Source organism: Andrographis paniculata, unplaced genomic scaffold, assembly GCF_009805555.1.
Source record: "Andrographis paniculata isolate CXL003 unplaced genomic scaffold, ASM980555v1 Contig98END, whole genome shotgun sequence".
Taxonomy (NCBI): domain Eukaryota; kingdom Viridiplantae; phylum Streptophyta; class Magnoliopsida; order Lamiales; family Acanthaceae; genus Andrographis; species Andrographis paniculata.
In genome coordinates this window covers 3,333,959-3,349,108 of record NW_026137637.1, presented here as the reverse complement: position 1 = coordinate 3,349,108, position 15,150 = coordinate 3,333,959, and the positions used below count along the sequence as shown (strand labels likewise).

The 15,150-nt window shown below is 36.7% G+C and overlaps 1 protein-coding gene, 1 long non-coding RNA gene and 1 pseudogene across 2 annotated transcripts; 1 reads left to right on the top strand and 2 right to left on the bottom strand.

Moving 5' to 3' along the window:
- Positions 1 to 228: 228 nt before the first annotated feature.
- On the bottom strand, positions 229 to 735 carry LOC127243888 (uncharacterized). Its single transcript, XR_007837044.1, has 2 exons — positions 606 to 735; positions 229 to 515 (listed from the first exon to the last, which is right to left on the bottom strand). It is a non-coding gene; the product is annotated as an uncharacterized LOC127243888 (long non-coding RNA).
- A 1,283-nt stretch (positions 736 to 2,018) lies between these two features.
- LOC127243887 (ADP-ribosylation factor 1-like) lies at positions 2,019 to 5,556 on the bottom strand. The gene is made up of 6 exons (XM_051264109.1): positions 5,404 to 5,556; positions 4,844 to 4,973; positions 4,517 to 4,743; positions 4,376 to 4,414; positions 4,015 to 4,077; positions 2,019 to 2,124 (listed from the first exon to the last, which is right to left on the bottom strand). Exons 3-6 carry the CDS (start codon positions 4,617 to 4,619, stop codon positions 2,084 to 2,086), a joined length of 246 nt encoding a protein of 81 aa, XP_051120066.1. The 5' UTR covers positions 4,620 to 4,743; positions 4,844 to 4,973; positions 5,404 to 5,556; the 3' UTR covers positions 2,019 to 2,083.
- A 3,827-nt stretch (positions 5,557 to 9,383) lies between these two features.
- LOC127243882 (SNF2 domain-containing protein CLASSY 3-like) lies at positions 9,384 to 12,251 on the top strand (annotated as a pseudogene).
- The last annotated feature ends 2,899 nt before the right edge of the window (positions 12,252 to 15,150 follow it).

Here is a 15,150-nt window from a genome sequence, read left to right as displayed (position 1 = left end):
AAAAATAGGTGTTACACTGCAATTAAAAATGTGTGGAACAAAATGACCTTCTGTGATCTCCCTAATACCGAAAGAAATTCCGTATACACATAATGCTATAAACATCATCATTGGCAATACATGCAAACATTAATTCATAGTAAAATCTGAATCCCAACATTAAGGCACATGGACACCACAGATTTTACTCGACAATCTCTATACCTAACAACGAAGTAAAGCAACCCATAAAACAAGCCTAGCAAGCACTACACAGCAACATCCTGTTCCGCAAAACGGGCTTAACAGTTCAAACACCAAACCTAACAATAAGCAAGTACGGATATCCATCAATCCATAACCACATCTTTCACCACACGAATTAAAACTCCAATGGTCTATGCATCAATTCCACATATCGTTCACACAGCCTCAACACAATCCATCCAAAAACAGGTACGACATACATTCCATAAGACAAACGGGGCAACTAACATGGGTGAATCGGTAGATACGCTTCAGGGGCGGCGCATGAGCTGCAATGGCCAACACAAAGATTAGTTTAAGTCGTATTTCTTATAAATTTTTCAAGACAATACAAGAAAAGTATAAAAGTAGATCCGTACATCCTTGTAGTTCCACTCAATAGGATCTTCACCAACGACATCGCGAAGGGTAGTCGCCCCAGCAATGGTCGACAAAATAAGGGGTGTGTCCGGGACTGAGGCGGATGTCACAAAGACCTTGACCAGGGAAAGTGTGTCACCTACAACATCTACAAGTGCAATTTTTGAGTATATTGAGCCATAGATATCAACAGACGTTCAAACTATATGTATAACATGCCATAACACAGACATTAGAAGTGTAAAGCTTTGCAACTAGAACAATACGAGTATGTATATTCAGATATGTCGTACAATACATGGTATTATATCCATGAATTAGGTACCAAAGCACATTATATATCCATGAATTACCAGTCTAGGCCCTCAAAGAGGCCCTCTCCCTTTATGGCGGAAGTTTTGAAGATAACCCATTACTGATTCTTAATTTTGTGCAACTCTAAGGCCTCAATTATCGAAGCATCATCCATTGCTCCAGGAAGATCCTGTAAGTCAGATAATGTTAAGCCATAAGAGAGTACACTTATCTAACTTGTGAGTGGATTAACAAGCAACTTCAACCGACACATAGAGTTAACAAGTATGCAAATGCATCAAGAAATTTCTGCTTATCGTATGTAAATTAAGTGCAATGTTAATGTTTATATATATATATAGCAGAAAGAATGGTATAAAATTCCACCTGCTTGTTAGCAAACAAGAGGACAACGGCGCCTTTTAGCTTTTCCTCCTGGCATGGGACCAATGTAATTCCATATAAGAAAGAGGAAAGTACAGTCAATCATTAACAAATATCATCAGGAGTTTAAACAAATAGTTGTAGGGAAAATTAAAACAGCTAGAAACAAGAACCATTTTTCATTTCTATTTAAGTTAAAAACAAAACTGCCAAGGCCTAAAATATAAAAAACCAAAGCTAAAGGTAAACAAACTGTTAAGTACTGGTTCAAGTTCCAGGGCCACCTAGGTAGGAACTTACTGTAAGAACACTCAGAGAACTTCAAAGGATCATGTGCAGCAAAATTATGCAAACAGTGGCCATTCAATATTTTACAAAAACTACTACAGTGTTTATTAAAAAATCATCACTCTAATTCTGATTATGTTCTTGAAATTTAAAGCTTCACAATTAATGAGAACATTGTTAACCTTTGACAACTAAAAGTACCATAATCGGGACAACATACCTGTTGAAGCCAAGCACAAGCAAGTTGTTTACCATGAATATGTGATGGTGACATATGAAATAAAAAATATTTTCATTACATTCTCAAGATCTGTCCAGTAACATAAAGTTTAGCTTATTTGATCTTCCATTAACCTTGGTGTAAAACGGAACAAGAACATCCTTTTTGAAATATATAGGTGATGAACTTTCTTCTGATAATACATAAATGGAAACATCACCTCCAATATTGCATGGAATTCTTCCTTGGCAACCACTAGCCTATCAGTATCACTTGAATCACTAACATATATTATCGCTTGAGTATTGGGAAAGTAGCACCTCCAGTATGGCCTAAACAACAAAGCAAAACATCTTAGCATCGATTCAAGGGATTAGGAAGTTCTAAAGAAAGCTGAGCTTGTTTTATAAGAAATAAAAAAGAAAAGATACCGGAAAATAAGACTATCATTTAGTATATGTGTATCATGTGGTTGGTTCAAAGATGAGTAAGGTCTATTGTAAGATGCACTCACTCACCACAACTCATGTTTTATATAGAAATAAGGATTCTCGCTGTAGCATCATCTAGTAATAAAAATATGTAGCACTTTGGCTATTAACAAAAAAATGTACCAGCAATCTATCCAGATTTGAAGGATTTGGCAAAGTGTTTTCTTAATTCAAAATTTCGACTTATCCACCTATGTATATATGAACACATTCAAGATAAACAATCATTGAAATTCAATAGTTAACCAAAGCTCCTAGTGAACAACCAATGTGTGTAATAATAGTAGCAAAAAAAAAAAAAAACTACTGCTAGACATTTTTACCACTTCCATTGAAAAATTAAAGTGAACTTGATGTTGTCAAGCACCACATAAAGTATTAAAAAATATACAAAAGAAAAAAGTTAAATTTTTTTTAAAAAAATAATAACAATAAAAGCAATTCCTACCTGAAAACATAATATTATTTTGACAATTTCACCTGGGTAAATTATTTATCCATGGCAGTAATTAACTAAATCTATCAATTCTTAAATACAGAATAAAAAATAAAACATTCTATTGAAAAGTAGAAAAGTATGAAAAAAAATCATTGGAGAGAGATTTTAACATGGATTTAGAACGAAGAAATGTCATTACTGCACAAATCCAATAGGCAATATTAGACAGTGTACAGACACATGTCAGTATTGTGTGATTGAAAAGAGAACCATTAAATTGGACAAATTAACTAAATAGACGATAGAAATAAAAATAACAAGTAATTACTTGGAACTTTTTTGAGTAATTAGTTACCTGATACTGGTCTGCCCACCTGCCACAACAAGGAGAACCACCAATGTTACGAATAAAAAACTTCGAAATGACTTCTTAGAAATGGTTGGAAGAAAAACTACTAAGTAATCACAAAACCACTAAGCATAAATGAAATTGTGATAACAAAGAGCATTCCCATGGTTATTTTCTTGAATGTTATTTTATGACTTCCACATGTTAAAGTTATAACTGTGTTTTGTAGTTGCATTAAGCTTAATGGCCTAGATGCCTAATTATACTCTAGAATCACGACCCACCCTCATAAGCAAATCGTATGTCTATAAAGTAAATCATAGCTTATAGAATCCTTCGGCTCCTTGATGGAAAGAATGAAAAAGAAAAAATAAGGAAGCAAATTTAAAACATTTACATTCCAATCATTTAGTTCATGAGACACGCCGAAACAAAACAATATTCCTCCCTCATTGGTGAAGTGATTATATATATTTAAAAAAAAAATCTTAGGCTAACTAGAAGGATACTGTTGACTTGTAGTCTACATTCTCTAATTCAGTTAAGATAAACCTACAATTATCTTTTATAATATATGGCAGCATTTGAAACCACAGCCAGTGGCAACATTTAATAGCTGATAGTTGTTACAAATTCATTCCATTGTGTATTAATGTGAATAATTCATCCATGGACATCATTTGTTTTCATGCTCTGGAGCTCTAATGAGAGTGAAAACCTAAAGCCAAGAAGTCCTTAGCTCCTTCTTTTCATAATTTCAACATAAATAACCAAGGGCGACACATGACACAATCAGTAACAACCAAACTCAGAAATTACAAATTAAAATGATGAACCCCATATGAAAATAAACAAATTCATGAGTCCAAGTCAAACAGCAAGGATCCTGAAAGCGAACAAACTTTGAAAACAATCCCAATTCTATTAAGGATGATAAACTCACCTAAATCCCAAACTTGGAACTTTATGTTGTTATATTGCACTGTTTCCACATTGAACCCAATAGCTGTAAAATGAAAAAGACATCTACTCATTAATCAAGTAAAGCAAAGTTTCCCTAATCCTATTTTCAGACTACACATTTCGCATATCACCATTTGTCATATTAAATTATGCCTATGAAATAGATGCAGCAAATTAATGAACTCAAGGAAGCAACCAAAACAAGCTCAAGAGAAGAGAATAACATAAAACAATTAGAAACAACGAAAATATCCAAAAATTAGCGCGTTAAATGTCAGTCAACCCACGTTCATAGAATAACAGTATCGAATTGCTTAAAGTAAGGATAACAAGGTAAGTACTTGGAATAGTAGACACTACTTCGCCCATCTGAAGTCGATCTGCGAAAACCAATAGCTAAAGAGAATTAATTAAAAGTCATCACCAAGGCAAGTAGGCAACCACAACAACGTAAATCGTATGAAGCGAAAAATGAGGCATACAAAGAATCGTGGTCTTTCCGGCATTGTCGAGGCCCAACACAAGAATCCGACCTTCCTTGTTCCCGAAGAGTGAAGAAAACAGCCTCGCGAAAATAATTCCCATCTCACCCTCAATCAATTTGAGAGTGAATACGATGAATTGAATCTAACTATGTTATAATATATAAAATAAACAAATAAAGGATCTGATCTGAGGCAAAGTATCAGCACCTCTTACCCTCCATTTCCTGCACAAATTTGAAATAAAAGACGACGACTCACTGTAACTGGAACAATGAGTATAATTGTAATGCAAAAATGAAGCCGATTGGCATTGTGACGAAATACCTGCAGACGGCAGCGAGCCAGGCTGGGTGCATCTCAGCTGTCAGCCCCGCGGCTGTGCGCGTTGTTATCTTTCCCTACTCATACCAGAGTTTCTTCGTCAGTCACGAAACAATATACTCTCATCACCCATCTTAAACAACAAGACAGAAACACAAACACTCATCACCCATCTTAAACAACAAGACAGAAACACAAACACAACCCATACTGATCCTAGGGTAGTGTCGAACAGGTGCAGGTTGAGATTCTTCCCTTTCAAACCAGCAGACCAAAAACCAAAATTCCAGAACCAAAATAATTATGTGATAAAATTACACCATTAATAAATCAAACTTCACAGGGCACTTAAACAATCTGCCTACTAGTTCTCTAACACAAGAATACGTTATCCTACCAACTAATCAAGTTCTGTTTATCACACACAAGCCATAAAATTCCCAATACCACCTGAGAAAGAAGAAGAATATTACGACGCCCTATATCGATTTCTCCTCACAGAGGACGCGACGAAGATCCGTGGATCGATCCTCATACTACTCGAGATAACTTAAAAACATTACCTGGACGCCGGTGCTGATTAACCTCCTCGATCCCACCTTCGCCCAGTACGTCGCGTCTTCTGATTGAGAAATTGCGTCGAAGAATGAGTTGTGCCCTAACTTTCTGAAATTCGCTAAGTGTGAAATCTATTCGGCACCGAGGAGGGGAAGAAGAAAGCCTGCGCGTGTGGGTATGAAATCGTTCTTAGTTTTCCAAAAGCGCTATAGCGTTTTTACCTTTTTTAAATCCAAAATATCTTTTAAATATAAAAAATAAATGTAAACACCATTTGTTACGAAGCACAATCGTAACTAATGTTATTTTGAACAGAGTCTACCAACTCCGTTTTTGTTACGGATTATTTTGCGTAATTAAAGAACCTGAAACGTTGACCAAGAAAATATATATTTGGTCACGGAAATTGTCGTAACAAAAACCATTATTTGTTACGATGTTATTATAACGAACCGTCGAGCCGTGGTGAAAGACCCTTTTTTTGGTAGTGTTACATTCCTCACGCTATTGATTGATCCCCTACACTGATTCGATTGTCTTCCGCTTGTCGCACCTGGTACCATTTCGGTGAGTTTTTTAAATGCACACATATATTGTTATTGAAGTTCTCATCAAATAGACTCGACAAAGACAATTGATCATTATATGTTGCATACGATCTTTGTCTACTAGTCTTATTGACTTCAGCAAGTGAGCACTTAATTTTGACATGTTGCATTTATGTAATTATCATATAGTGTGAAGTTATGACGGACTTAACCTTTACATTGTTTTTTCAACACCTACTCAATGTTTCTATAACCGTTTGAGGTACTCTAGTGTAAATATTCAATTTTCACATGATCATTAATTCTTCACATCAATATTACATGATTAAGAATATATTAGCAAATACTAAAACGAGAAATAGCAAAGCATGACTGCCACAAATACTAATATATTCATGCAGACTGAAATGCTAAACACTAGTACAAACAAAAATAGCAAAAACAAAAACGAGAAACACCTGGAGAAGATTCCGCTGCAATATCAGTTACCTCTTTTACTTGCATTCGACTTTGGCTTCCTACTGTCTGCACAGCAGGGCACACCCGATCGAAAAACAGAAACGCAAATTTCATCGACAAGAGCCATCAAACATAGGTAAAATCGAAGAGGAACCTGAACCTGAACCTGAGCATCCTTCCTAAGCAGGCGAAACCAGCAAGCCATTTCTTAACCCTTACCTTCCCCTCCAAACACTTTTTTCACCTCCAAAAACTTTGATCTCCAGCTCAAACCCCACCAAATTCATTGATTATGACCATATTTCGGTTTTGGTCATGTTTTGGAAAAAATTCGAAACACTTTATTCGTCTTAGCCCCTCTCCCTTCCACTCTCTTATTCTCACCGGAATAACTTTCAGAGCCCTCCTTCAAATCAACAATTTGTCAAAGGAAAGTTTGCAGCCGGTGCTGAAAGATTTTTGATTGATGATTAAAAAAGAAATTACAAAGCCTATTTATACACAATTTTTTCCTGGAGCTAATGTTTAGCCATGAATGTGTCTTAGACAAATCCAAAGTAATGACATGATATAGGCTAATTTCCTGCATGGGGTTACATTTTTGTAATTTATTTATTTATTTTAGAAAATGAATTACTATAGTCCTCCAACTTTTATTTTTTAGATCAAGTTTATTTCTGAACATGATCATGGATGTACTTTTTCGAGCTTCGTCTCCTTTTTTTTTTTTTTTGCTTTAGCTGAATGAATGATTAATTTATTCATCAATGTTTTCTAACTCAATTTCTTGCACATATTTGGCGGCATCGTGCTCTTCTTGTTTATTTGTGTTTGATTTGGGTAATCTAAGCAGGTATACATATGTGATCTTCTTTCTTTATCTCTTAGATTTTCAGAATTAAAACTTTTGTTTCAAGAAATGAAATGCTTATTTATTTACTTTTTTATACATATAAAAAAAAAGAAAAACCCATCTTCCTTTACCTAATATTATATTTTCTTTCTTTTCAAAGTTCTTTGATTTTCGTCAATGTTATTTTTTTATTATTATTTTTCAATATGTGATGTTTTGGAAGTTAAGTTTCACCCTTCGATCAACATAACTAAATTTATTTCTAAAACAATCATCAAATTTGATTTTTACCATTACGATATTTACACAATTGATTGATTGATTCCCCGGATACGATCGCAACGTCTTTCTTAGTCGCGCTTGGTTCAACGGCGGGGTTATCTTGACGTAGGTTTGCCTTGTTAGTTATTTAAATGCACTAATTTATTTTTATTACAGTTCCTATCAAATCCAATCATGGATTGTCTGGTAGCTTGTTGTCAAGTTTATTTATTTGTTTTTATTGATGTCATCAAGTGAAAATTTTACTTTTGCAGATTGTGTTATGTTGACCTCTTTGCGCTTATTTTTCACTCTAGGAATATAGTGTTTTGAAATAAAATAATTTTTAGCTACATAAGTATCTCCTTGATCTTAATCTTATGCATTGAGTAGATTTTTATTGTGTTGGTTGGAGTTATGTCTCACTTAACTTTCATATTTTGTTTTCTTTTTCCAACACCTACTCAATGTTTCAACAAATGTTTGATCAAATATTACATAGTTTGATAGTATTTTATTATTTGATGTAGTATAAACATTTGTTAACTTAGATTCGTAGTAAAGTGTAAAGGTTCAATTACACATGTTCATTAATTTTTCACAACCATGTTTTGGATATGTAAGTAATTGGGATATGCTTCGTTATCTTAAATTTTCACATAAATGTCCCGTGTGTAAGAATATAATAATAAAAAAAAACATACGAAAAAAATCTTATTATTTCATCAAAAGACATAAGTGATTTTGAAGCTTTTGCCATTGCTAAGTATTAAATTTACTAATACTCTATTATCTCCCAACATTGCGGCTATATTTTTTGAGGGAGCTTGCTTATATAGAAAGAGAAAAGGTTGTTGGTATTTACATTTTGATTTTATATAGTTACATATTTTGTTAAACATAGGAAACTACTTGATTATTTGATAGATGAACAACTAGGCCTGTTTGTATTTTATATTTATTTTTATTTATTATTTCTTGAAATAGTGTAACTGAAGAATTCGTTTTTTTAAAGGTTCAAAGTGAATGTTGTAATATATGTCCTTACATTCTGATATATCTTGCTTTTATTATTGAAGTATTACTATTATTATTATTATTATACATATTTTTTATAAATGTGATATAGTAATATAAATATATAATTAGATTCTTCTGCCGGAGGAACTCTATCTGTCCTACGTGATATATATATACATACTAGACATTTACATATTCTTTTCACTTATGAAATGTTATTTTGCTTTGGAAGGATTTCATCTTTCTTACATATTATATAACATAAGCGCTTATAGTGGGATGTTTGTCCTTTGGTATGTAGTATACTTTTTTGGGATCGGAGCCGATAAGTTTTTTGAATAAGTTTTCATGTGTATCATCATGTTGTCAGAAGCAACAAGTAATGGGTAAATTCTGGTACTCTAACATATTGAACGCAGTCTAAAGGAAATTAAAGATCCAAATGTCCATTTAACTTTTTCACGGCAGCTAAGGAGTGCGGATTTATTGCTAGTAATATGCATGGTGTCTTTTTTTCTTTTTAAGCATTTCACTATGTTTAACCCCTCTATTTTTTTATGTAGAATAATCATCAATCAATGGATAAGAGAAGGGAATTGCCATCTCCGTCAATGACCAATATGGACGACGGAAGGGCTGGTTCATTGAGCACTGGCAGAGTCCAAAGACATGACGAAAGACACATTTCTTTTGACGATAAGGTGCTAATAGATTAACAAAGTTTATAAAATGAGCTCAATGATTCAATTAGTTCGCACAATTAGACATTGAATGCCTTTTATGAACAATTTCTTCACTAAATATGCATTCCGATTCTTTTATTCGATACTCAAATTGAACTTTCATGGCCTACCGGTCGATGAAGAGCTTCAAACAGCTCAAACTGAAGGATGCCCGAAGCCCGAAAGCTACACGGATTTGCAAAAGTGGCGGGGATGGAGAAGATATGCCGTATTGGCTTAAGGAGATGACAAAGTTTATGACGGGGGCTAAAGCGAAGAAGCTGAAGCCTAAAAGATTTGACATCTCCAAAATCCTGAGGGAATCTATTCTCGGACAACCGTCTCGATCAATGCATACTGGAGAAGGGAGTGGGGCGGCAGATGCAGCTGAAGGCTACCCTCCTCTTCCAAAGAAGTTTCGGTTTGAGGACGATGTCATGCCACTCACAGAGGAGGGACAGAGACAAGCTGAGCGGGCGGAGGAGATGGAAGACTTGTTTGAAGAGTTCAACTTTAGTTGTGCTGTTGAGGAAATAGGAACGACTGCCAGCCGTGAGGTAAGTAAATCATTTCCAGCACTTGTGTAGAATAATTCAATATTCAAACACTAGACAAGAACTAATTTGACATGGATTGAGAACTAAAATAGGCACTATTATTATAATTATTCAGAAAGTGAAATGATAACTAATGATCAATTCATGGCCTGCAGGTTCTTGGAGTAGACGATGAGGAGGAGGAAGAGACTCGGGAGCGCAGGTGTGCTCGAGGGCTGCATGAATTGATATTAGAAGACGATCGAGGATGGTTTTGTATCTACTGTCAGCATGTGGCGATTCAACCGAAGGATGTAATTCCTCCATAGGTAAGTATATATCAATTTCTTCCTTAAATAACTGAAATCAGAAAACCATCCGACTATGGGGAACATAAAAATTGTTCCTTTTAATTAATTATCCACCATCCCTAATTCTATACTAATTTGTTATCTGAACGGAGGTCAGTGCAATTTTAGGTTGATTTAAAATTTGTGCAGCTACCCTTATTTATACCACTTCTTCTTCTTTCTTTCGCAGGCGATCAAAGCTCGTAATGCTTCCGGAAAGAAGAAGCAGGAGAAATGGAAGGGTCTGGATCTTAGCGCCGTTAATCTCCCAGAAGCTGATGCAGCGGATATAAGCAGCTGGACTAGCGGCTCAGTGTTGAGCATCAAGGCTGGTGAGCGGAAAGTATGTACGAACACCAGCAAGAAGGATTTGAGTTCCTCTGGAGGAACTTGGCAGGCAGTACCGATATTGCCGATTTAAAGAACTCAAATCTAGCTGGAGTGGGCGGATGCATCATTTCTCATGCCCCAGGGACAGGAAAGACACGTCTCATGATCGTCATCCTCGAGACATATCTAAAGATGTATCCAAACTGTCTGCCGATGATCATCGCCCCGGCTGGATTGCTTCAGAACTGGGAAGGGGAGTTCAGGAAGTGGAATTCCGGGTTTAATTTCCACAACCTGAACAATCTGACAATTATCGGTGACGAGATGGCGGCTGCTGATCATCTCCTTCAAGGAACGAGTATCAGATGCAGGGACATGGAGGCAATCCAGATGGTAAAGATATATTCATGGAAGAGAGGGGGAGGCCTTTTGGGGATCAGGTACAGTCTGTTTGAGAAGCTGACAGCGCAGAAAAACGTGGAAGCAGATGCAGGCGAAGAGGGGCAGAGGTCGGGTGTTGAAAAGAACTTCGAAATTCTGAGGTTGATACTTCTTGAGATGCCTGGACTGGTGATTCTTGATGAAGGCCATACTCCACGCAACCGCCGGAGTAAAATTTGGACTTCACTGGTTCAGCTCAAGACCGAAAAGCGTATTATATTGTCTAGGATTCTTTTCTAGAACAACTTTAGGGAGCTGTTCAACTCACTGAAGATCGTAAGGGCTACAGTGGCAGAAGCAGCTATGCAGGACCCGACATTCACTGAGATTCTGCATTCATATAGGAAACGCCGGAGATCTAGGCATGCTTTGCTTCCGGAATCCATCAACCGTGCAGTGGAGAGGCTTAAAGTCTCAATGTCGCCGTTTGTGCATGTGCACAAAGGCTCTATCCTGCAAAAGAGTCTTCCCGGATTAAGAGACTGTGTCGTCCTCTTGAAAAAAATCGACTGGATTGCAAAAGAATCTGATCGACTGGTTGGAAAGGGAACGACTAAGGAAAACAATTAAGAGTTCAGATTTTGGATTTTCTTTGGTATCTGTTCATCCGTGCCTTATCCAACGATGCAAGTCGCAAGTGCCAACTGATGGAATTGATATGCAAGCAGCCGAGGCATCAAAGCTCAATCCCAACGAAGGAGTCAAAACAAAATTCATCATCGAGTTTGTCCGCCTCAGTATGACACTGAAGGAAAAAGTACTCATCTTTAGCCAGTACCTTCCGCCCTTGGACCTGATCGAAGAGCATCTGACCTTGACCTTCCAGTGGAATGCCGGGAAGGAAATTCTGAGGCTGGAAGGAAAGCTAGAGAAGAAGCAACGCCAGAATGTGATCAACGCATTCAACAATCCAGAAAATGATTCGAAGATCATGCTGGCGTCGACGAAGTGCTGCTCTGAGGGCATTAGTCTGGTTGGGGCTTCGAGGGTCATTCTTCTGGACGTTCTCTGGAATCCTTCTGTCCAGCAGCAGGCAATCTGTCGAGCTTATAGGATTGGGCAAAACAAGTTTGTCCATACCTACCATCTTATGACTGCTGGCACGAATGAGGCGGACAAATATTGCCGGCAAGCTGAGAAAGAGCGGCTATCCGAATTAGTGTTTTGCTCTTCTTCAAATGAGAAAGCTATCTCAAAGCAGCCGATGCTGGAGATTGAGGACAAGATTCTTGAGGCGATCGTCAAGCACGGAATGACAAAAGACATGTTTGAAAAGATCATCCACCAGCCAAAAACCACAGACTTGATCCAAGCCTTAGGCCTCAGAGGTTGAGAATGCTCCCGGAAGTATTAAGGTACGGCTTGAGTGAAATTGTTTTTGAAGAAACAAATTGAGTTGATTGTTTCATTTTTGTTTGTGAATTGTTTGGCTAATTTTCTGGAAGAAATAGAATGCGAAAGAACCTTTTTTGTTTATTTTCTTATGAATTTTAAAATTTTGTTTTTCTTATGAATGCTGCAGCTGAATTGTTGCGATAAAGCAGGGAATCCTGATGGGAACGGACTGCAGGCACCCGATGGTCTGTCTCTTTCTCTGTTTCTTATCCTTTAGTCGAAACAAACACTAATGTTTCTTCCTCCTCTGTCTCTGAAAATTTTTTCTTGGATGGACTGTCGGACAGGTATAGTTATTTCATGAAATGAGAGCAGCCAAGACAGCAGCAGTCCCATCTTGTTTGTGGACACCAAGCCTAAGGATGATATCCCAATGTGTCCACTTTAACATAACAAAGACTCCTCTCCTCGATATGTAGTAAGTATAAGTACAATACTTTTGTTTTCTTCATACATGCTCCCTGTCTCACTCTCTCTCTCACTATATATTATTTTCTTCACAGCAGAAACAATAAATGATGGATTGTAGTTCGTATATGTTTCTTATGATTTTTAAAATTTTATTTTTCGACGGATGCTTGGTCTGATTTTGCTAAATCTGTGTACCGGGAAAGTGATGCGGGTGAAAGGACAGTGATCCTTGTGATAAAGCAAAGAAACTTACGGGCAACCGCCTGTCATCTAGAGCTAACTGCAGACACCCGACCGTCTGTCTGTTTCTCTGTTTTTTATCCGTAAGCAGAAGTGAACACTAACGTTTTCTTGAAGCTATCCGGTTTCTCTGCTGTCGCTGAATATTTTCTTGGATGTAGAGGCATAGTTATTTCATGAAGACTGTGGACGAGAGCAGCCAAGACAGCACCCAGTCCTGTCTTGTTTGTGCGCACAAAGGCTAAGTATATTAACAAAACAAGGACTCGTCTCCTCAATACTTAGTAAGTACAAATACAATACTTCTGTTTTTCTACATACATGCTTCCTCTCTCACTCTCTCTCACACAATACATTATTTATGTGATGGGTTATATTGTTTCCGAAAGAAGTTTTGAATTTTTAAATTTTTTTCAACGGCAGAACCAAAAAATGGTGGATTGTAGTTCATATAGGTTTCTTATGAGTTCTAAATTTTGCTTTTCGACGGATGGCTGGTTTGACATTGCTAAATCTGTGTACTAGGAAAGTGCTGCGGCTGAAAAGACAGTGATCGTTGCGATAAAGCAGGGAAATTTGCTGGCAACCGAAGGTGCGCTGTTTCTTGTCCTTACGTAGAAATGAACTCTAATGTTTTCTGAAGCTATTCCCTTCCTCCTCCGTCGCAAAATATTTTATTGGATGGACTGTCTGACAGGCATGGTTATATCATTAAGATAGTGGACGAGAGCAGCCAAGAAAGCAGCAGTTCCATCTTGTTTATTGACACAAAGCCTAAGGATGATATCTCAATGTTTCAACATAAACAAAACAAGGACTCCTCTCCTCAATATGTAGTAAGTACAAGTACAACACTTCTGTTTTTCTATATACATGCTTCCTCTCTCTCTCACTATATATTATTTTTGTGATGGGTTATATTGTTTCCGAAAGAAGTTTCAATTTTTTTCATTATTTTTCAACGAAAGAAATAAAATGTGGATTGTAGTTCATACAGGTTTCTTATGAATTTTAAAATTTTTTTTTCTTTATTGATGGCTGGTTTGATATTTCTAAATCTGTGTACCCGGAAAGTGCGGCCGCTGATTGTATTCCAGAGTGCAGGTCCAAAATCCAAGAAGGCCCAAATGCGATTTATTTTTTATTTTTCCAGGCCCATATTAAAGATACGGCTGGTCCCGTCCATGGAGAAAAAAAGGCAATATGTTGTAACAACATGGTGTTGTATTGTGATTTCTTGAGAAGATAGATAATCTTGCTGAAGGCCCAATTTAGTTGGATAGATAATCTTGCTGAATGGTGTTGCATAGAAATAATTTGCAGGTAGCAAATCTTGAGGGAGATGAACACAGCTCTGTGTAAGCTTAACTTGTTTTTGATTTAGTGAAGTCATGCCTCGGTTGGAACCCCCCAGATGTAGGTCTTTTATGACCGAAATGGGTTATCAATTTCGTGTGTTTTCTATTTGAGCTCGCAGAGTGTGCCTGTGTTGTTTGATCTGTTCATGAACTGTCCTTGGAAAAATCTATTTCGGTGTTGTGTTTGTTTGCGGTTCGATTTTTGTTGTGCTTTTAATTGGTTGCTGCTTGATTTTTGATCGAATTTGGGGCCAACGATAACAAATTTGTGTGAGAGCTATATTGGTTTCTTGTGGCTTGTCTGGCTTTCCAATCTTTTGATTTGGGTTGATTTTGATATCCCAATATTTCAACATTAACAAACCTAGGACTCATCTATTCAATATAGTAAGTACAAGTACAACACTTCTGTTTTTCAATATACATGCTCCCTCTCTCACTCTCTTTAGCTCTCAGTACATATTATTTTTGTGATGGATTGTACTGTTTCCCAAAAAGTTTCAGATTTTTTCATTCTTTTTCCACCGAAGAAACAAAATATGGTGATTTGTAGTTCATAAAGGTTTCTTATGAATTTGTAAATTTTGTTTTTCGACTGATGGCTGGTTTGATATTGCTAAATTGTTTATGAGTAATGTGCTGTGGCTGTAAAGATCCTTGCAATAAAGCAGGAAATCTTGTTGGCAACCGCTTCTCATTCTGAGCAGAATGCAGACACCCATCGATCTGTCTGTATCTCTCTTTCTTATCCTTAAGTAGAAATGAACACTAATGTTTTCTGAAGCTATTCCCTTCCTCCTCCGTTGCTGATATTTTCTTGGATGGACA

Bases quoted from the DNA above. Each gene is read 5' to 3' on its own strand.
- LOC127243887 (XM_051264109.1), bottom strand. From the start codon at position 4,619: ATGGGAATTATTTTCGCGAGGCTGTTTTCTTCACTCTTCGGGAACAAG. The intron at 4,415-4,516 runs GTATGCCTCATT...TGGTTTTCGCAG, and splicing joins CGGAAAGACCACGATTCTTT to ATCGACTTCAGATGGGCGAA. The intron at 4,078-4,375 runs GTACTTACCTTG...TTCATTTTACAG, and splicing joins AGTAGTGTCTACTATTCCAA to CTATTGGGTTCAATGTGGAA.